Below are 22,790 nucleotides of genomic sequence, written 5' to 3' on the forward strand. Positions count from 1 at the left end.
AATTATGTTAGTTACTTTGCACAATGAACGAAAAATGAATATTAACAGTCATGACAGTTTACTAAATAATAACTGTCATAAGTATAGTCCTAGATCCAAATCCACCAAAATGGATGGAAATGCTCTTTGAAGCATTCACAAAGAAAAAGAAAGGGAACTGATTTATGAATAGTACTTGATGTACTAAAACAAAAGGAATGAATTCTCAATTAGCAAATAACTCACCATCTCATGATCTCTAGTTAAGCTACCATAAACTTGGACTGAACCAACTTAATTAGTCCACACTCTGTTGATGTTGCCACTCTCATTTAACACAATCAGTAATCCAAGAGGATGTTGAGAAGAATCAAAATGGAGGATTCCATTTGCTTCAAAGTAAATACGGGTGCCTTTCAAGCCTTTGAAATCACTCGCCAGAAAGATCAAGGAAGAACCTTTCTTTCCTATGAACACTATCTGGTGCCCTAAACTTTGTACCCTAAGGCTGGAGCGTCATTCTCTGGGTCAATCTTGTAAACTACAAAAATCATTAGTCCTCGCAGAATCATCATTTCCATGATCTTTCATATAAACGTCGTGAAAAAATCCTTGAACTGATGTATCAACAAGACTTCATCGTTGGTTGTTGATTCTAAAATATACGAATAGTTCTCACAAATTTATTTGCATCACACTGACCAAATATGATAGAATCCTTCATCTGATGGATCAACAGGACTTCGTTGTGGGTTGTTGACTCTATCAAATATGACTCGTGTCTGTTTTTGTCATAAACCAACTTCAATTCCACCTCGTAACCATCTCGAAGTCTTATGGTGCGAGCTATAACGCTGCCATTCTCATTCTCAATCTTATGATTTTTAACCAAGGCGTATAACTTGCCACTCGACGAAAACAATATATCTAAGGGCTGGTCAATTTTATAATTCAGTATGGTCCATCTCTTTTCTCCTGGCCTGCACAATCCCAATTCCATCGAAGAGAACATTGCTGCCACTGTGCATTCTGAGATATCTGAACTAGATAATGCAATTTTCTGAAGAAAATAGTCAGCTTCTCCACCTCGTGGCGTTTTATCCTCTTTGACAAAGCCTAGGAAAGATGGAATTGCGATCAAGGATGTCTCTTTTGCAACGCTAATTTGATAACCTTACCCTCAGATGGGATAGACAAGTCTAAGTATTCTGAACTCTGTTGAGTGACTACTAACCACGGGAATTGCGGACCACTACGGATGTCTCTTTGCATAGCAATCGAACTCCAAGACTTGCAGACGATGAATAAGCGAATCCGATCACTTATGTTCAGCCGCTGTACAACATTCTCCATGATATCAAAAGGGGGTGTCTGCCAACGGCCTTGGTTGTTGATGTCGTCTGGCTTTCTCTTCTTCTTGAACATTCCTAGTTTTCCAATTGAAAATCAATGTACTATACGAGGGAGTAAAAGAGAAAAGAAAAACCTACGAACTAGAGTTTTTGGCTTCTTCTTTTGCGCTTGTATGTAAGAAATTATAATGGTCATTTGACAATAAATAAACCCTAGGCCTTAACTTGGCTTCCAAGCAATTGAGTAGTTTGGCTTGGTTAGAATTCTGATTTCATGATCCCAATCCCGATTAGATAAGGTGTCTTGATCCGATCAAAGATAGGAAAAATCCCTATCGGATAACAAGGATACTAAATTCGACCAAACATCCTGACTGGATAGGCAAAGGCAAAGGCAGCTCCAACAGTTCGAGTTAGACTTCTTAGCTAATTTTTGGATCATTTTGTACGGCTTAGCCAAACTCTCCCCTACCATTAGTATAAAATATATAGTTGTTCTAAAAAAAAATTTGGATCATATAAGCTCAAAATGAATAATCCCTTCAAAACGAATGATCATTTTTAGATCATGCAATTATTTCAAAATATTGGATTTCTTTTGGGATTGTAATCCTTTCAGTGTTAATATCAATCCTGAGTTTTTTATTTTATTTTTTATTTTAACAAACAATATTATTTATACTAAGAGGGAGGGAGATGTGCTTAGTCTCATAATGAGCTAGTAATAATGTGGTTCAAATTTGCTTTTGGAGAGAATCGAACCTAAGATCTCTCACTTACTTACAAATGAAGAGAAATTTCACTAGACCATAGTACTAAATGGCAACATCAATCTTCAGTTAAACTTAAGCACAAATAATACCATCTGGACTGAACTTCAGCAATCGGTTTGTTTCGAGTCATTTAAACCTCTACAGGCAATTGGGTTGAAGAGACAGGCTTTGCCAAAAGCATGCCTAGGAAAGGTTCGACCGTGTAACCCATGTGTAACCCATTATTTATTCCCTCTGTTCTCTCTCAATTGGTATGGTATAATTAACAGGTTACAACATGAAACCAAACAATAGGAAAATACACATCATTTTTAACCTCTTGCACTTATGTTTAATTCTGACCGTTGTTTATGTTTGATTTACTCAATCCGACGTCCAAAACTAAAGATGGGCTTGTGAGAAGCTAAAAAGAGTAAAAATCATCTTCCTAACAATATGGTGGTGAAATATGAAAAAAAAAAAAATCTCTTAAGCTTTCATGAACATTAACAATCTTAGAACGTATCATGCCTTGACAAGTGAAGCCACTTTTTTTTTGGTCAATAGTGAAGTCACAGACAAAATACCCTGATTATAAAGTAAAGACATAAAGCAAAATAACGTTTTGGCTCCACTGGGTTGTGGATACAAGGAACTTCTTCAAGAAAACTAAGAAAGGAATCACTCCCCACCTACAGCTCTTCATCTTCAGCTTTTGAACTTCTCCCCAGAATTTCCACCAGCTCGGTGTCGAATATCAGTGTTGCACCACCTGCAACGTTCAAAAAACAACCTCACTCGTTTGAGATTTTAATTTCCAGAATAGCGGATCTTACTGATTTTACACATGTTTCACATTAAAAGAGGTCTGGACACATGCGGATTGGAATAATTCATTACCTGGGATGGTTGGTGGAGAACCTTGCTCCCCATAACCAAGTTTTGCAGGTATTTTCAACTTCCGCTTCTCACCTACGCACGTTCCCAACAATCCTTGGTCCCATCCTGCAAAGAAGAAATCCTTTCATATGCTGAAATTGAATTCTGAAGGTAATATTATACCAAGTTTTCAATAACAATACATATGTCCACCTCTGGAGATCTTAACCAAAATATTCAGAGTGCAGTTAAGCTACATGTATGGTTCTAGTAAAAGGCTACAACTGATTTAAAATTGAATGGAACCCAAGTTATTAAGACCACGAGTTGAACATACTTTAATCCAAAAGTACATTCAGTAAAGTTTTAGAAAACAGTCATAGTAAGCCCGTCATTAGTAGACGAAGCAGGTTAGAATATTGACAAGCTGAAGAGTTCATTAAACTCTTATAGCCAGTAGAAACAACTAATGAATGTAATTATCTGAAATTGGTTACTTATGCATAGGCTTAGATATATAGAATAAACAAATGCTTCCTATATGAACAATTGTCAAGCTATGGGTTTGCCTACAACCTGCTATGTATTCCAGCATAAGGTACTTTTACAAGAGTAAGAAAACTACATTAGAATATGGACACGAACTAAATAGTGCACCACGAACCTTTTATAACTTGACCAGTCCCAAGCTCAAAAGAGATTGGATCGCCCCTTTCAAAACTAGAATCAAATACAGTTCCATCAGTGAGTTTCCCCTGCAAAGGTTAAAGACAAAAACTATTAGTCTTTTCAGTCTTCATTATAGGATGAGAAATTGGCTAAAAAATCTGACTTATGGTAAGACAACTACATGAATGCGGGTAGAATTCATATATTGAATGAAAAAGAGTGCAAGCAATTAAGAAAAAGCTTCTGATGAACTGAAACTGAGAGTTGAATGTCAAAGCGTATTATGTGACACAAAGTCTGTCAAAACCTGAACATTCTCAAGAGATCTTGCAGAGGATTTGCAAATATCAGTTGGTTTACCCCATATTCACACCGAATACAGGCAGGGGTAGGGGGGATCTGGCTGATAGAAAAGACTGGCGGAAAATACCAAACTAATACCCACAACGTACGTTAACATCAGTCTCAGCCAGATGCTATTAGGTTTCACTTCAGCGGAGTATGAGCTCTCTATTAACCAGAACATATAAAAAGACGTACAAGACGAGTAACGGATACATAGGCAGCATAATTTACACAAGAATAGATCCAATAAATGATGAAATAACAAGATTTGTGAGGTTTCTAAAGCAAAGAATATGATTGCAAAGCTTGACCTTTCTTAAGAAAAACAAAAAGTATGCTATGTTTGGTAATCACATTTAATAACAAAATGCTAATCTGATTCTGATTACAAGAAAGTATTTATATGCATATACCATCATATATATCACCGTCAGCTGTTCCATAGATTCAACTTACCCGATAGTGTACCCTGACTGTATCACCTTTACGAGCCTTAACTTCACAAGATTCCGGCTTATACTGCAAAATAAAATCAAGTTCCAAGTATCAATAAAGGTGAAGGAAGGATGAGCTCCAACTTCCAACCAAGTCTAGCAAACCCCTCTTCGTCCAAGGTTCAATACACGAGCAGAGAAAAACAAAGAAATAACAATAAAATCTTAAAAAATCTAACCCAAGAGTCAGGCAAATCAAAGCACTTCATAGAATAATGATAGGAACAATCAACCCTTCAAAGAAAATGACCCAAATCCAAACCAAGCTGATCAACGAAAGTAACCGGGGCAAAAAATAACCCAAAGGTCTTAAACATAGCTTGCTATTAAAAAAGATCGTAACTTGCATATGTGAGTTAGGCCAATTGGCGAGGACGCTCAAACCTCTGCAGATTGGAGTAGATTAGAATACCGCTTTGTAAAGAAGAGATCATAATTCAATGACTCGTCAAGTAAGAAACTTTAAACTCAACCAAGCAGTTGCCCCACACACAAATCACCACAAATCAATCAGCTCCCGCAAATCATCCACAATTTCGACATAAACACATCGTTCCGATTACAAATTGGACTCGGAAAACAGATAAATGAAACAAAAAACGAAAACGGCAATTTACCTTGACGCCAATCTGCAACTCTTTGACCTCCTTGGCCGCAAAAACTAGAGTTAGAAAGCAAAAACAAGTTAGCAAATGAAATTGAAAGTTTTGAGCCCATATGGAATCAGGAATTCGTAGGATTCCGTGAGTGATTTAAGACCTACCGGAGCTGGAGAGAGACAGGAAGAAGAAGAGAATGGCAACGAGTTTCATTGCAGCAGCGGTGCTCATTTTTCGCGATCTCGCTCAGTCCGAGTTTGTCCGAGGAGTGGGTCTCGGCCCTCGGGGTTATAAATGGGTCTCAAATATGGATTCTATTGGTTGTGAATACGTCGACATATTTTTGGCTTATGTGGCAGTCAATGGTCCACTTTGTAAATATTTTTTCCTTTTTTACTCATTCATTTACGGATTTACCAATGATTATATATTAGAAAAACTAATAAAAATAGCTTGAAAATTTTGAGTTTTAAAAATAAAGACAAAATAAAAGGTAAAATAAATAGTACCAGATTTGACTTTTTAGTGTAAAAATATGATTTTTCGTTAAAATGAACAGTACAGCAAATTTTTCGTTAAAACTTCCTTGTATATTTTCTCTGTGAAAAACAACATGAAAAATTTTGTGTGAAAAATTGAATATCATTTTCCATTTTTAAAGGCTAATTATAACTACTCTCATTATTAAGATGTACTCTCTATCTGCTGTTACCTTGCTCAAGCAAAATTTATCTAATAACTTTCATCCTTTTTATATAATTGTGACTAGTTGTAAGAGAATGATGGATAGTTTGGTCAGGATATCAGGTGAACCAATGTTTTCAGGAAGCGAAATTATGTTGCTAATCAAATGACGAAGTAGAGCCTTGTTTTCCATGATCATCCTGCTTGGATTGTGTCTGCTCTTAGGAATGATGTGCTTGGAGTTTGTAAAATGAGATATGTTTGTTATGAGGGTTTATGTTAGGTTGTCTATGTTTTTTCCCCTTGTTTTATCAAAAATAAAATAAAATAAAGGCTAATTATAGTTGATTTGATCTCTCCAAGAGAAATCATGACTTGTATAAATTTAGTTATCATAAAAATAGCTATTATTATGTGATATTAGAATATCGTTGTCACATCCCGGCCCGGGGAGCCACTTTCCAGGCCTGCTCCATCATCGTAGCATGATATTGTCCGCTTTGGGCCCCGACTACGCCCTCACGGTCTTGTTTCTGGGAACTCAGACGAGAACTTCCCAGTGGGTCACCCATCATGGGAGTACTCTCGCGCGCTACTCGCTTAACTTCGGAGTTCCCATGAAATCCGAAGCCAGTGAGCTCCCAAAAAGCCTTGTGTTAGGTAGAGATGGGAAATATACATATAAGGATCACTTCCCTAGACGATGTGGAATGTCACAATCCACCCCCCTTGAGGGCCCGACGTCCTCGTCGGCACACCACAGCCAGGGTTAGGCTTTGATACCAAATTGTCACATCCCGACCTGGAAAGGGCCACTTCCCGGCCCCGCTCCACCACCATAGCACTATATTGTCCGCTTTGGGCCTCGACTACGCCCTCATAGTTTTGTTTCTGGAAACTTAGACGAAAACTTCCCAGTGGGTCACCCATCATGGGAGTGCTCTCGCACGCTACTCGCTTAACTTCAGAGTTCCCATGGAACCCGAAGCCAATGAGCTCCCAAAAGGCCTCGTGCTAGGTAAAAATGAGAAATATACATATAAGGATCACTCTCCTCGGCGATATGGGATGTCACAATCGTCATATGGTAATATTCAAGGACAAATCATTATTTTCAAGATGGTAGATGTTTCGATTTTCTGAGGTCATATTTTACGTCTCATTTCATAATTATTAGGTATTGAACTCACCCTTTATATGAGTCTAAAGGTGCACCTTGGATGGGTTTGACGAGTTAGATCGTCAACCCAACTTTAAACCTACATTCCTAATTCGGGTTTGGTATGCGTTTGGGTTCATGCGAGTTTGCCCAACTTTATCAAGTTCAATCTTGTAAATAAATCTCAATTTTGAACCAAATAACATCAAAATTATTTAAAACTCAGTTTAACACATCATCATGTGGAACTCATTTCTAAAGTTTCAACCATTGAAAGTTTGAAATTAAATTACAAGACAATGCCAAGCATCAATAAAGATCAAGTAAAAGCTACAACCAAGAATCCGCCCAAGGTAGGGATAGCCGTGGCCAAGTCTCAATAAAGATCAAGTAAAAGCCTGGAACGAATGCTATGTATTTTATTAATAAATCGCTGAAAATCAGTTTGCATGTTTAACATCCACTATATCATTGTTTTGAAAACTCATCCAGTCAGATAAGAAAACGGAAATAAACTTACAAGCTTCTTCTCCTGGGATACAAATCTGGACAACAATATGTTCAAGCCATGCAATATAACCCGCAAATCGTGGTAGCATCGGTCTGCAAGATCACTTCCCCCGAGTCTCTGAGAAAGAGTTCACTTAGTTCCGACTCCTTGGAAGTTGACATGTTTACCATGCAGCTCCAGCATACATGTAAACTCTGCTATCCTCCAAATTACACCTCGACTCTAACGTATCCTTGAAAGGCAGAACTTAAACGTTCTCAGCAATCCCAACTCATCCTCAAAAGTAATGAAAAAGAACCGCCTAAATGTGTAGCAGAACATACATGCTATACATCTTCAGGCTGATAGTGGCATGGTCACATTACTACATCCTCTCAGCATCGACCATATGAGATTCCCTATCTCATATACGAATCCAACCAAGGAAAAGGCATAGACGTCTTGAGCGAACTCAGAGTATAAGAATTGGACTACTCTCCATTTACAACATGCAAAGCATTTAACAAAGTCTTGTAAGTCCTTTCATTCATCATACTATCCTTCCTCCGGAAATCCTCGAGTAAATCAAATGCCTCGACACCCTTTCCATCCCGGCACAACCCTTCCAACAACGTTTTGTAAGTTAACAAATCAGGAGACATAGCATTACTCAACATATCAAGCACAACCTCAGTCGCATCATCATACTTCCGTTCCATAGCGAGACTGCAAATCACAATCATATACGAACTACTGCTAGGCACCAACCCTTTTCCTCTCATTTCCTTGTAAAACCCTAAACCCTGAGCAACCCTCCCCTTCTCACACAACCCCTTAGCTATGTAGCCATAAGTATACGCATTCGGCTCACACCCGTACAACCCCATTTCGCGAAAAACCTGCATTGCATCATCAACCTGCAAACACTTCGAATACGCCTTTATGATCATATTCAACACAAACGTATCTGGAATCACACCGCACGCCTTCATCTGCTTCGACAAAGACCGCACGGCGCGCAAGTACACATAGCAAACATGCATATTATTAAACCTCCTAAGCAACGAGTTCAGCAGCAATGCATAAGTTTCAAGATTCGGTTTACAATTCTCGGAATTCAACATTTTCTTATAAATATCAAAAGCACGATTGAAAAGCAGCTTTCTTCCGCAGCAAAATCGAATCATGGAATTGTAAAGGGGCACGCTAATTTCACAGGCTCCGGCGATTACCTCTTCGACTAGGGTTTCGGCGTGGCGGTAGCGTCTGCCGTCGAGCAAGATTCTGATCATGGTGAGGTAGGTGGCGTGGTTGTGCTTGTAGTTCCGCTGCTGGGCGGTCCACCGAAAAATGTCGAGGGCGAGATCCGCGTCCGATTGGGCTTTCAGGGCCTCGTTCACTTCGAGTGGCCCGAACCCGGGTTTGAGCTTCTGGACCCACGTCTCGAAGTGCTTTTCAAGTGGGGTTCGGGTTCGGAGCGGGTTTAGAGGGATAGGGTTTTCGGTGGGTGAGGAGGACAGCAGGCGGTGGTTGAGATAGAGTGACGGATGTGAGGACGGAAATGAGGGGTGGGGATGTACGTGGCGATAGGGGAGAGGTGGGCGTGGAAGAAGGTGAACATTAGGGTTTCTGATAGTGGCGGTGACGCCGGTGAGAAGGCGGCGTAAAGTCACCGGCATCATCATAGAGCGACGGAGGAAGAGTGTAATGTTGGGGAGCATTCACTATTCAGTAATGTGAGAAACAGGAACGCGCTACGGGGTTTGAAACTGGAAAGAGTGCTTTTGGTCTGGGCTAATGTAATTGGAGGAGTATTGGGCTGGGTCGAATGTCCACTATGGTCAAATTAATGACTTCGAGTAGAACCGGGCCGGTCAGGTGTGGGTTATTTGAGTACAAATCGATGAGAGTTAATTTGCGTTTTTGAGAGTTAGAAAATAATTGGAGAGAATCTCCTTTGTTTGTTTTGCGTTCTTTACTAGTTTAGTTTGGGGTTTTGTAATTAGTAAAATTTGGATTGTGAAAGTTAAACACTTCTTTGTAATACTCGTTTGTTTAGGAAAATTTCTCGTTGTAATTCGTTCGTAGACGTGTTTTACGTTGAAATGCATTAATCTCTTATGTTCTTATTTTGAAATTATTTGCTTCTTTACTTTCATGTACAACGTTGATACTCGGAACTTTGTTAAAATTTACTTCCACTTACACATAAAAGTACAATAATAAAAATATCATTAAATTGTAATATCAAGAACATGAAGTTATACATTTGACTGTTATAATGGTTTCAACTAAAGAGATATGTTAAGGAGATTCTCTCAAAAGTATGATTCTTCATAAATTCTCTGTCACTTCATGTTTTTGACATAATATTTTATAATATTGACACAAAAATTAACGTTAAACTGTGAGATGACAAAAAATTTATAAAAAATTTCACTTTAAGAGAGTCTTTTTATAATTCCTCTTCGATTGAAAATTCAATGCCCAAATTTTTATAAATTGGTGTGGCCGTATGGGCAACTTGTTCCGACGTTGCGTTCCAGTTTTCTTACCAAATTCCTTGGTCTTTTTATCGTAAAGATATAAAAAGAAGTATTGATTGGACATTGGTGACCCAAAGTGGACTCGGGCATTGATTTTTTTTGGGTAATAGGGAAAAGACAAATAGAAAATGAGAAAATAGTAAGTAATTTACATAAACGGATACAACAACGTTTTGATTATATTCTCTTAAAAAATTTAGGTTATAGCTATCTTGTACAGTTATAAATCTTTGTCTTTGAAGCATGCAATAAACTTTTACATTTTTGCTTGATCTTAAACTCGAACTTGATTAATTTAAGATTTAACTTTTTAATGGGAGAATGTTCGAATTAAACCGTAAAAGCTAAACCCTAATTGATTTAGATGGTTATATCTGAGAAAGATTAGAGTTGGAGTTCTATTTGGTAAGCTATTTTTTTGTGTCTCAAGTAATAGTGATAATCGGTTTTAATTACCAAGGGAATAAGGGATTCTTGTAAAGAAAGTAATACTATGGACTATAATATTTTAGTTATAGGTTCGCTAGGGTTTGTTGAATCCGTAAGTAGGTAAGATTCTAGAAGCATTAAGTATTAGGGAGGTGATTTCTACACACCTATTTACCTTTCGCACAACTTTTTCAATTTTCGGTCGTTGGGTGGAATCAATAAAGAAGATCAATGAGCAAAATTAACAAGAAGCGTGAAAGGTAGAAAAATATATGTGGATAACATTACCTTGTCACTATATAAGGTTTAGATCCCTGAACATACTGCTATCACTGTCACAACCTTAGAATTCCCCATTAGTTGGTGAAGAAGGAGCAATAGTGCATAGAACAGCCTAAACCTATCTCGTCCTCAAGATCTCTATGCAAGTCCAAGACGTCTTCTTTTTCAATTGAGTGATTATAGTGTTTTGATAGGAGTATAATTCTCTTCTCTTCTAAATTCTATCATTTTTTCTTTCTTTTTATTATACAATTACGATTAAGCCACATCAACTATTTGTATTTGTTTTTTATAAATTTAAAAAAAAAAAAAAAAAGTGAGAAGAGAGAACGAAAGACGAAGAGAATAGGAAGTGAGGGAATACTAGCACGTTTTGATAAGGGAGACATATTAAAGCTTATAGCCCTACCCAATATTTTCTTCATATGTAAGCTATATTCTGTAAGTGGCAGGAGAAGCCCTCTGAGCTGGAAATTTACGAAGCTGCCAACACTCAAACGGCTAACTGTACTTTTCGTCCGTATCTAATTAGACCTTTTTGCCATATGAGTCGCCATTTTATTCCACCTTTCCTCACCTTCATGGAAACCAAGCAAAATAGTAAGCCTCATTAACTAAGCCTCATTAACTTAATAATAAACCCCAAAAACAGTAACACAGCTACTGTAACCTTTACTCTCACTCTCTCTCTCACCCCTTTTTTCTTTTCTTTATCTTTTCTATTAAGTTATTCCTAATCTTCTTTCACTCCTCAAACACCTACCACATCGCACTCCTTCCTTTTATACAAAGGGGTCCAATAGCCAGCAGCTCAGTGCCCTAGTTCCTTAATTTTCTCTCTTATTTTTTCCTCAAAGATCCAATCTTTGAGCTCCAGATCACTTCTTTCTGCTCCAAAACTCACACAATTTTTAGTCACTCTGGCAGCTCAAAATCCACAAAAAATGGAGCTGGGATTTCTCCCCCTGCTCATCCTCTGCCTTTCAGTTTCCATTTCCAGTAAGTTTCTTCCCCAAAATCTCAAAAATGGCGACATGGGTTTTTTTCATTTGGTATTTTTCTCTCACCCCTTTTGATTTTTTTTCAGGTGCGGAGCTCGCCCCCAAGGTGGGTGTGAACTACGGCCAGCTGGGCAACAACCTCCCACCACCGTCGCAGTCCGTGAAGCTCATCCAGTCTCTCAAGGCCAAGCGAGTCAAGCTCTACGACGCCAACCCCAAAATCCTCACCGCCCTCCGTAACACCGACCTCCAGGTCTCCATCATGGTCCCCAACGAGCTCATCAACAACATCTCCTCCAATCAATCGCTCGCCGACCATTGGGTCCACACCAATCTCGTCCCGTTTTACCCGGAGACTCTGATTCGGTATCTCCTCGTTGGAAACGAAATCCTCAGCCAACCCGATAAACAAGTCTGGTATAATCTCGTGCCGGCAATGCGGAAAATCAAAGCCGCTCTGAAGACCCACCGAATCACAAAAGTGAAAGTCGGAACCCCATTGGCCATGGACGTCCTCGAATCGTCGTTTCCGCCGTCGAACGGCACGTTTCGGTCCGATGTTTCGGGTTTGGTCCTCAAACCCATGTTGAAATTTATCAACAAAACCAAGTCTTTCTTCTTCCTCGATGTCTACACGTATTTCCCCTGGTCCTCCGACCCGACCAACATCGATTTGGCCTACGCTCTGTTCGAATCCAAGAACATTACAGTCACTGACCCGGTTTCCGGCTTAACTTACCACAACCTCTTCGATCAAATGGTGGACGCTTTGATTTTCGCGATGAAAAGACTCGGGTACCCAGATACTCGGATTTGGATCGCCGAAACGGGCTGGCCCAGCAGTGGCGACTACGATCAGATTGGCGCTAACATCCGCAACGCCGCCACTTACAACCGAAACGTTGTAAAAAAATTCAACGCCAAACCGCCGGTCGGGACGCCGGCCCGACCGGGTGTAGTGCTCCCGAGCTTCATCTTCGCTCTATTCAACGAGAACACCAAACCGGGTCCCAGCACGGAGCGGAATTTCGGGTTGCTATACCCGAACGGGTCGCATGTGTACCCGATTGACTTGAGCGGGAAGACGCCCTTGTCGGAGTACCCGCCGTTGCCGGCGGCGAAGAATAACAAGCCATATAAGGGGCCGATTTGGTGCATCGTGGCGAAGGGGGCGAATAGGAGCGCGGTGGCGTCGGCTCTTTCGTACGCCTGCTCGCAGGGGAATAAAACCTGTGACCCGATTCAACCCGGAGGGAAGTGCTTTAAACCGGATTCGTTGTTTTGGCACGCGAGCTATGCGTTTAGCGCGTATTGGGCTCAGTTTAGGAAGGCTGGTGGGAGCTGTTACTTCGGCGGGCTCGCTACTCAAACCATCAAGGATCCAAGTAAGTCAATTTTCTCTATTCTCTTTTCTTTTTTTGCTTCATTAATTAGTTGTTCTAATGATCCAATTGTTAATTATTATCGTAATTGTTATCGTTTAATTCCAACCATAGTCTAATCTAATCTAAATTATGATGGGGTACTCGAAATTAAGTTTATTGGAAATGCACATTGCTATAGCTAACTTGACAGGAATTCTCCAACATTGGATGGCAATACGGTATTATATTGTTTTGTAGCGGAAATTCACCAATGCGAGATAGTTTAGGGATGTGAGTGTTTGGTTCACCGGGTGCATTGTACTGATCGAACGGCCACTCACATTTGGCGGTATTTATCCCGCATTGTAGAAAAACCTTTGTTTTATAGTTGTATAAGAATTGTTCGATAATTGCTCTACTAATCTTTTTTCTATGTCAACGCTAATTCATGAGATTCAAACTCAGGACCTCTCCGCCAACAAAATGCAGACTAAAAAAGCTACTCTTTTGTTCGGTGATTGTTATAGTATGGTGGCATCATTAGCTTTTATAGGATAGCTTGATAGGGGGATATGAAATATGAACACCAATTATCATTACAAGTTCTTTGTGGTGCAATTACACTCTGCGTCTCCTTATGGGTTCTTCATCTCTCTCTCTTTTCAGGTTATGGATCCTGCAAGTTCCCTGGTGCCAAACTATGAGCGAGGAAGGTATGCAACAGCCGTGCACACCTGTCTGTTTTCCTCCGTATCAGGGTGAATAAACTGCGCTGTTCTTCTCGGAACAGTTATTTTAGGCTCTCCTTCCATTCTTAACATTCGTTCTATTTGTGATTTAGATAAATTTATCGACGGTCTCTTTTCGGTAACTAGAAGTTTAGAACATCCCAACTGATCCACATTTTGATGCAATTCCATGTAGTGAAGTTGTAGTTTCTGCAGGCTTCTATCCAACGGCTATTGTTTCGTTCCTCTGTGATCGTTGTCTTTCTTTGTCCTTGTACGTTCCCTTATGATTCGTAATTTATTGCAATTTTTTTAACGGCAACGGCTATATGGAGATGTCCCTTTCCTACTTTATGTTTTTTCACACTTTTTGCTTGGGCCTCTCTGAGTGCAGCTCTGGTGCTTGTCATGCTGTGATCTGCTCCGTTACCTTTTCTGGATGTGAGAGCGAGACCCCTTTGTAAAAAGAGAGAATATTTTCTCACTCTATAAGTCAGATATTGTTGGAAAAATTAGGGTCTATTTGCTATATTAAATTATATGAAAAATTAACAAAGAATACGTGTAATTATATATCAAAGTAATGCATGCATATGAGTAACTAATATTAAATGAACTTGACATAATGAATTAAGAAAACCTGAAAATACAAAGTGTTGAACGCTTTGTTCTTAAGATAAGTTTACTCCTCAGCACGGTACTCATGGTTGACCGGCGCTTATCTCTCAAGATACAACAATCACGTTTTTGTAATAGTAGTACTCCAAATCACAAGGCTCCAATGAACCCGATTGTATTGAATACTGTCTCATATGGATTTAATGAGACTCTCTAATATGATTATGTTAAAAAATGAAAAGTTATCTTTTGTTTATAGGGAGACTTCCCTATTTATAGAATTTGAGATACCTCTTTTGAAAGCATGTGATCATTCTTGAAAAGTCAAAAATTGCAACTTTTTATTAGGATAGACACATTTTTACCGAAAGGCATCGTTTTTAATTTTCATTTAATTAATTAATTTAATATAATAAAAATAATATTAAAATTTTCAACAAATATCTTTTTGTGTCCATAACACTATTGTTCCTAATGTGATCTCACACGTGATTGGTGACGTCGACACGAGATGATTGAGCTCTAGAGACAACACTTTTTCTCTGTTGCAATCGAATACCATCCTGATTTTTGGTTCAATTTTGATCAATCTCTAATTTTACTAGAATTTAGTCTAGGTCTAGTGGTTTTAAACCTTTTTTTACAGCACGGAGGCGTACCACCTTCTACTGATGCAACCGATAGCCGTACCATCTTCTATTGGTGCAACCGAGTATGCTATTATGGGGTGTCTTAAATTTGCGAAGCAACTTCATGTAAGAAAGTTGAAACACATGACAATGCTTATCAATTTTGAACACTGTTGTGGTGGCGTACGTAGTGTAGATACGTCTCTCTCACTTTTATGTTTCTTCACAACACATCATGAATGCTCACCCAAAGTGCATTTCTGCTGCTGCATGATGTTAATTGCCACTTCTTCAATTCAACGTTCCTTTGAGTGCTATTTGGATTATGACATTGGAACTCTTTCAGAGATGACATAAGATTGTGTCTACCACATGGTCATCGCTCAATACATTTGGATTAGCATAAACCTTTAAAAAAATAAAAGAAGGTAAATAATCTAGGGGATGAAAAATCGTTTTTCTTTGAGGTGTGATATCTATACATCCTTTTTACTTCTCACACTTTTCTAATTTTTGGTTGTCGAATCAGATGAATTGAAGAAGATCAACGAACATAAATTAACAAAAGGTGTGTAAGAAGTAAAATGAAGTATATGGATAATACATCCCTTTTCTTTTGTGAATGCCTTCCGGGCTACATCCTTTTTCCTTGTCTTGCTGGGCCTTTAAGCATACAAAAAGAGTTTTGCAGACTTCAGCTTCCATAAACAAAGTTCATGGAGTTCAATCGCAACAAGCGAGATTCCGTCTTATCATTGAAGTCAAAGATACATGATCCTGACAATATTTGAGTTTAACATTGTACTCAGGATTTTGCATCTAATAGGAACAAATTGGATGGTGATTCACAAATCTAAACCGTATTAGAAAAAAAAATTGAATCAACGGCTAACATATTCACGTTAAATACAAAATCGCAAGATAAAATTATTATTGGACGTAGAACAATTTTCTTTCGATTTTCAATAACGTTTTCGTATACAAATAATACACCCCTGTTGCAGTCCTATTAGATTAGGAATATGATTGTGTAAATCTTAGTAAATCTAGAAATATCTTTTATATTTCTATTAGGAGTTGATTACCTATTAAGAGTTGTAATTCTAAAAGGTTAAGGAATTAACCTTCCTTACTACTATAAATAAAGGCACAATAAGGTGCAATATAACACACTCACAATTACACATCTCTTTCTTCTCTTTATTATTGCCGCACCCCTATCTCTATGACCTTCATAATTGTTCAGTAAATTATGCTTACAACACGTTTTCAGTACGCCATTGACGCTGCGCTAAATAGAGTTTAATATTTAATTGGGGGAGTATTACATTTTAATCATTATTTTTATGATTAATTTATTATTTTATTGAATTAATCTACATGCTATTGATTCAATTTAATTTTTCTGTGTTGAACATGATACAACACATTGGAGATGCAATTCTGGCTTTCCGAAAAAGATCTTCAACAAAATCAAAGGCTTTTATTGTTTTCTGCCAATTAGGTACGCTTAAAATAAAGTGAGATATTTGAAATGACCATGAAGCATGAAAATATTTCCCATGATGCATGAACCCCATACATTTATATTTACTTTCCGATATATATTGCATTACGGAATTTTTTGCTACGTAGAATTGTGAGTCAAAGAAACGAAATAAAATAGAAGCATAATTATTTTTGGGTTTTGAAAACCCTAATACTAAAATCTGAAAAAAAAGAAAGAAGAAAAAAAAGAGAACTAGCTGCGCCGACTTCACGTCACCTTGAAACAGTAGCAACTTTGCTGCGCGTGTGAACCAGGCCTTAGGCCTTAGACCTGCATGGGCCTACTGCCCTTCCAAGCACACATAGCCAGTACTTTTTTCGCTCGGCTTTCTCACGATCCAGATCGCGCCAGACCAAGCCAGCTTGTGCTGGGCTTCCCCCGCGAACTCGGCCCAACCAATCAAGCGTGGTTTTTTTTTCTCCTCTGCTGCTGGGCTGTTCCTCTTGGCCCGTGACTGCAGCAAGCCTGAATGCTTATTTTGCAGATTGTTGGGCTGTCTGCAGTAGCCTTACACAAGCCCAGCCCGCAGCCTAATACTGCAGGGCCTTGCCTAAAGCAGCAGCCAGCAATTTCAATGCTGGGCTGCCCTTGTTTCTCGGCCCAAAGACATTTTTGGCTTGTATTTTTTGGCCTGCACCCATAAAAATAAAAATAAAAATATTTTTGATGCACGATTTCACTGCCTTAGCCAATTTTAAGGTGTTTCTTTTTGTATGGCCTGCAACCATCTAGCCTAAAAATATGACCTAAAACTTTTTATTATTTTGCTTCCATGATCGATCATGTTTGGTCCCGATCTATTAAATTAATTAAAAGTGACCAGCAGTCTATTAATCTGATAATTAATCTAAAATTATTGGCCTGAAGCTCATTTTTGGACATTAACGATTCAATAATTTATTTCTCTTCTTTGAACCGTTGACTCACTTTCGTAGTCCTGAAGCACTCACACTTGAGTTCTTGAAGAAATTCAAATCCACTACACTTAAATCAGCATATTGCATTCTGTGTTCTTTCAGGAACCTCTTTTTTATGAACTAAATGTTCATAAACTAATTGAACTTGTAGTTTCAAATTTAGTGCCCTTGAAACCCGAAGTTTTCAAAAAACAAATACACCCATAAAAACCTAACATATTTCATGAAAACCATGTCTTAGAACTCGAATGTTCTAACTTTGATGCTTATGGACGATTCATTCCCATAACACCAATCACAATCTTGTTCCCTTTAATTCAGTGAATTGTCGAACCGTCACAAGTTCGATTTTCTTGATTTGAATGTTTCTTATAGAAACCACTTTATGTGGGGTAAAAGACGTTAAGCTCCACTTAACTATCAAGTAGCTAAGAAACCATTGAAGGCAACAATGGCATGAAAGAGCTGAATAAGCCTTTGCCATGATATTTATTGGAAGACTTATGCCCGAAGCATTACAAATGGAAGTCCCTCCCGAACGAGGATTCCATGGCTCTTTGGCTCGCTCCTACATACTATCTAATCATGAAAGACATTACCTGAAGCACACCATGATTACGTCTATGAATGAGTACAATTCTTAAGTTTATAAATCTGATCGAATTTTGACTGGGGAATACTTTTCTCGTCCTTCCATATTTCTAACTTGCCCCTGAAGTAGCAGTGTAGAAAGTGTAAGTTTACTAAATTCTTGGATTTGATTACTACCATAAATATATGGTAGAATCAGGGCCTACCAAGGTGTGGGATCATGCCCAAAGCATGATCCTTGGCAACTAAGACCTAAAACTTCAAGAATAGGGGATAGTATTCCTAAACCTTAACCCTGCAGAATCTACTTCCGTCTTGATGGAATAGATCATTGGTTATGCACCTGTTCGTGCGCCTACCAATGTCGTTGAAGAGTACCATTCTAGTAGTCAATATGTGAGACTAATTTTGCTCCATCGAACACCGGTGGAAGAACAAAATTTTGACATGGATAGCCTTGTTGGCCGAATCCCCTTAGTAAACCATTTACTTTGTGAACATTTTTCCATGTTCTTGGATTCAAGTTTGGTGTATGTTTTACTTATGGATAATCTTATTGATATTATCCTCGAATATTAGTTAATTGAATCATGTTTCTTAATACATGTGACCCAATTCAATTAAACACGTGATTAGGTAGGAATGTGGGAAAGTTAATTGTCTGGATGAATGCGATATTACGCAAACTAACTTTACACATAAATCACATCTCTAACAACAATTTCAGGTCTATCAAACCTGATTAAGAGCATTGGCACGCTCCTCATTGTATGAATGACACTGAATTACCATTTAAGGGACCTTAAATTCTCCTTATCGTTGAGTTTTTTAGGATATTCGAGATGACAATGATCATAAATGAAACCACTAAAGAAAATAGAATGAAATATCTTTGCACCACCTCCAAAAATGAGCCTGAAGATTTGATTTGGGGCTAATGGGTTGTCTCCCAACTGGGAATACACCACATGTGGCCGGCCTAGAGCTAGGTGATTGAGCAGTTTACTTGCTTTGGCACGACCTTTTGGGACACTTAGGTCAAACAATGATGCTATGACGCATCTCCTTACCCAAAGTAAGGATTGTTGGAAATGTGCCCTAAAACCAATCATATGATGATACTTTACGGACATTTCACAAAGTTAAACTAATGTAGTTTAAATGTAAAGGGCAAAGATTATTGTTTGAGTCATCTCATATAAATGTTATATGCTTAAACGATAAGTCCAAGGAATATGTGATTGGAAGAATGCGATCTAAAGAAGTTAGATTCATGAGACCATTCTTTCGTTGACACATCCTAAACGTTCCTGATCATAGGATTGTCAATTGGGCATTGACAGTCCGTTAAGATCAGTACGTGCTATGTCTTCTCTCAGGGAGAGTGACTAGTCTCGAGTCATTGGTGTGTGTGACATCAAGACAAGTACGTAGGTGCTCAATAGAGAATGAGTTCACTGAACACGATCAACGAAGAGTTCTCATATTCATGTCACATGAGAACTCATGGTTGGGATAATGCAAATTAGTCTTTTGACCTGAGGCATCACAATTGTCTTGTGGTTAGGTCCTTAATCTTTGATTATGTCAAAGTCACTCCATCAGGAGGGTGTGCACGGCATCGTTGGGGTTAAGCCACTTAGCCATGGAGGCAAGTGAATGCGCAACAAGGGATCTCTAACCTTCAAACTGTTTGAGGGAGAATACTCTATGATATGATTAAGAATCTTTGGCCAAAGTATGAATAAGATTTAGGAATGTGTTCCAAATCACATTCAAGGTAATCATATAAGCACAAGACTCACATTGGATAGTAGACATGAATAAACTATCAAACCAAACAATGTGGTCAAGAGTATTGTATTAGAGAAAGACCGTACTGCATTTGTAATCCTAAAACTGAATAGGTTCTCCACCTCTTCTGATTAGCTTGGGTAACCATGACATGCTGCTAGGCGTCAACCATGGTTTGTGGAAGCCCTAAAAGTGTATTATCACTAACGGGAGAATTGAAAGTAAGTTTCAATTCACAATCGATTAGAAAGAGTTTTAATCGCCCACTGCCTCGCTAAAAGGAACCTAATGGATCGTTCACCGAGTAAGGTAGAGTTTGAAGAAACAACGGAGATGAGTAAGAATAATTAAATGGTTTAATTATTTATCTAAGGCTAGGATTAATTAATATGTTAATTAATCAAACGAATAAGTTTGTTAAAGACCTCGGGTTAGTTTTGGGCCGCAAGGCCCAATGGGATTTGAATGTCAAGCCCATTAACTCAAGTTGTATGACAACTTGAATAAACAAAGGGCTTGAAAGCCCAATAAACTCTATAGGCCGGCCATGTTAGAAGAATAGGGCTTTTGGTCCATTAAATCACTTATTTGAAGGGACTATATAAAGGACTTTATAGCCTAAAATTCATTAAGGGTTGTTTTTTGGGGAAAGGATGAGAACACAAGCTCTCCTTTCTCTCTAAAATTTCGGCCACCTTGGAGGGATCATCTAGCAATCAAACTCCTCCAAGGTCACTCATTTCTTCTTCATTATGCCTTGGTGATGAATCATTAGAGGTTCTCAATTTTGGGAACTTTGGAGAAACCTTTTTCATCCATCCAAATCCATAGATCTAAGATGCAAGGAATGAAGGCCCTCTCTTTGGGTGATTAGCCTTTGTTTAAATACAAAGAGGAATCTACAAAGGTATATATTTCAACTCACTTTGTTTTGAGTTGATTATTGGTTCACCATTTTACTAGGCTTTGAACATTCATGGGTAATGTTTTGTTTTTAAGTGCATGCTAGCATGATTCCGCCTTTAATTTGTTAATTGCATGCTAATGATGTTGCTTAAATGAACATGTCATCTTCCAAAATAATCCTTCAAGTGGTATCAGAGCCTAGGCCTAGTTTATGGTGGATCCTTTTGGGTTTTGTGATTTTTCATATTTTGTGATTTAAGTGTTGTAAATGTTACAAGCTTTGTTCTTGCTTTGAATATAAATTTTGCTTGAAAATTTAGCATCTCAAATGTTGTAGATGTATTTCATTAAAGCATGAATATTGGAACTAAAAGTTGGTGCCAAGTGTTTTGGGATTTTCGGCCAAATCCAAAGGGTGATTTTTTTGGGTTCTTGTTAGTCTTGTTAAAATGGTTTTAAAGTGCTTTTTGGAACCCCTAAGTACCCTAGGATATTAACCCTCTTTTGAGTTGTGAAAATTTGAGTTTTTGGTGAAAGAAAACATCCATGGAGCTATTATGAGTTTTCATGTATGTTCTTCATATTTCTTGAAATTCTTGCCAAGAACAAAAAGGTTTTGAAGTTTTGATTCAGAAGTTTTATGTTTTTCATAAAGTTTTGTTTTTCAAATGGTGGGTGATAGTTATTGGTGAGATGTGACTAAAAGAATTTTAAAGTTTTATAAAAAAACATTTTCTTACAAACCATCAAAGTCACCTTTGTCTCACCTACCAAAAACCACTTTCAAAACTTTAGATTTTTTCAAATTTTCAACAATATGGCCGGCCACCTTTGGAAAAGGTGTTGGAGGGACTTTTGTGCAATTATATAAAGTTTTGATACTTTTGTGTATTTGCATTTTGACCCCAAAAGTTTTTTTTTTTGTTTTAACAAAGTGACCCAAATTGTTGTGGTCATTGTTTTTGGCCCAAAACAAAATGAGAACAAAATTGTTTTGTCTCTTTAATGAGAATTTGATTTTCATTATATTTAGTTCCATTTAAATCAATTCTATGGATCCAAAAAACCAAATGATAATTGTTGCATTTAAAGGGTGATTATGAACCTTAGCCTACGATAATTGAGCTATGTGAATGGCCGTTTCAAATTTGTTTGAACCATGGGAATGAGTAGATTAGATTTTGGTTGTAATTTGATTTGATCAAATGTTGTAAAAGGGCATAAGCTCTTCTTTACTTTAAAGTAATTAGTTATATTCAATTGTTGTAAAGAGCATAAGCTCATATTTACTTTGAAGTACTTCTTTCTTGCTTTATTTGATATGCATGAAATGAAGTAGTTGGGTCCAACGCCCTAAGACAACACACCTTAATGTGATTAAACGCGTAACTAAAATCAATCTCCATCCCTAGTCCGAGATTCAACACAAGGCTCGTGTTGGATCTAATCAAAGGTTCATAGTCATCCTAAGGCCCTAAGGCAACTATATAGTCCATCAATGAATGCAAACCTTATGTTAGTAGTATCATATACTCTTGCTTTAAAAACCGTTTTAAAAGCTTAGTGGGAGTATTATATACAACTAAATCAATCATATGGACCAATAGTTGTAATAGGACCAAAATTGTTTTAATTATGATTAAAATGAATATATATATATGTGATGAGACCTAAAACCCTCAACAAACCATTATTAAGTTGATAAGTGAGAGATGCTTTGAATATCTCTTCGTGGCCTTCCACCGTGATAGGCTCCAATCGTTTATGACTTGTACACCACCTTCACCCTATCATGGGGAAGAGCATCGTGCATGCTTATATTCAGGAGGAGTTTATTTACATTTGATGAGGTGAAGGTAGGCAACGAGTATGGCAAACATCGTATCATCGTGACGTTATACTTGAACCCCTATCTAAACTTGCATGGTGGGAAAGAACTTAACTAAGTGAAATGGTGCCAAACATTGTATCATCGTGAGGCAACATTCTCTAGAGGCCAAAAAGATGGGTACTTGCATTAGATGCAAATGAGTA

At 38.0% G+C, this 22,790-nt stretch overlaps 2 protein-coding genes and 1 pseudogene across 3 annotated transcripts; 1 reads left to right on the top strand and 2 right to left on the bottom strand.

Annotated features, from left to right (window-relative positions):
- Positions 1-2,558: 2,558 nt before the first annotated feature.
- LOC137728794 (peptidyl-prolyl cis-trans isomerase FKBP15-2) lies at positions 2,559-5,391 on the bottom strand. Its single transcript, XM_068467560.2, has 6 exons — positions 5,234-5,391; positions 5,088-5,131; positions 4,433-4,495; positions 3,627-3,717; positions 2,984-3,088; positions 2,559-2,855 (listed from the first exon to the last, which is right to left on the bottom strand). Exons 1-6 carry the CDS (start codon positions 5,298-5,300, stop codon positions 2,776-2,778), a joined length of 450 nt encoding a protein of 149 aa, XP_068323661.1. The 5' UTR covers positions 5,301-5,391; the 3' UTR covers positions 2,559-2,775.
- A 1,920-nt stretch (positions 5,392-7,311) lies between these two features.
- On the bottom strand, positions 7,312-9,178 carry LOC137729855 (pentatricopeptide repeat-containing protein At3g25210, mitochondrial pseudogene; annotated as a pseudogene). The gene has a single exon (XR_015951875.1). The product of XR_015951875.1 is annotated as a pentatricopeptide repeat-containing protein At3g25210, mitochondrial pseudogene (transcript).
- A 1,910-nt stretch (positions 9,179-11,088) lies between these two features.
- On the top strand, positions 11,089-14,068 carry LOC137729357 (putative glucan endo-1,3-beta-glucosidase A6). Its single transcript, XM_068468291.2, has 3 exons — positions 11,089-11,658; positions 11,747-13,045; positions 13,691-14,068. The coding sequence occupies exons 1-3, from the start codon at positions 11,604-11,606 to the stop codon at positions 13,726-13,728; spliced, it is 1,392 nt and encodes a 463-aa protein (XP_068324392.2). The 5' UTR covers positions 11,089-11,603; the 3' UTR covers positions 13,729-14,068.
- The last annotated feature ends 8,722 nt before the right edge of the window (positions 14,069-22,790 follow it).

The sequence above is a fragment of the Pyrus communis genome, chromosome 10 (genome assembly GCF_041283825.1).
Source record: "Pyrus communis isolate YQ-2024b chromosome 10, ASM4128382v1, whole genome shotgun sequence".
In the NCBI taxonomy this organism is placed as follows: Eukaryota; Viridiplantae; Streptophyta; class Magnoliopsida; order Rosales; family Rosaceae; genus Pyrus; species Pyrus communis.

Excerpts from the sequence above, each read along its gene's own strand:
- LOC137728794 (XM_068467560.2), bottom strand. The coding sequence starts at position 5,300 with ATGAGCACCGCTGCTGCAATGAAACTCGTTGCCATTCTCTTCTTCTTC. Across the intron at positions 5,132-5,233 it reads CCTGTCTCTCTCCAGCTCCG|TTTTTGCGGCCAAGGAGGTC; the intron begins GTAGGTCTTAAA and ends TTCTAACTCTAG. Across the intron at positions 3,089-3,626 it reads GACTGGTCAAGTTATAAAAG|GATGGGACCAAGGATTGTTG; the intron begins GTTCGTGGTGCA and ends TCTTCTTTGCAG.
- LOC137729357 (XM_068468291.2), top strand. The coding sequence starts at position 11,604 with ATGGAGCTGGGATTTCTCCCCCTGCTCATCCTCTGCCTTTCAGTTTCC. Across the intron at positions 11,659-11,746 it reads CCTTTCAGTTTCCATTTCCA|GTGCGGAGCTCGCCCCCAAG; the intron begins GTAAGTTTCTTC and ends ATTTTTTTTCAG. Across the intron at positions 13,046-13,690 it reads TCAAACCATCAAGGATCCAA|GTTATGGATCCTGCAAGTTC; the intron begins GTAAGTCAATTT and ends CTCTCTTTTCAG.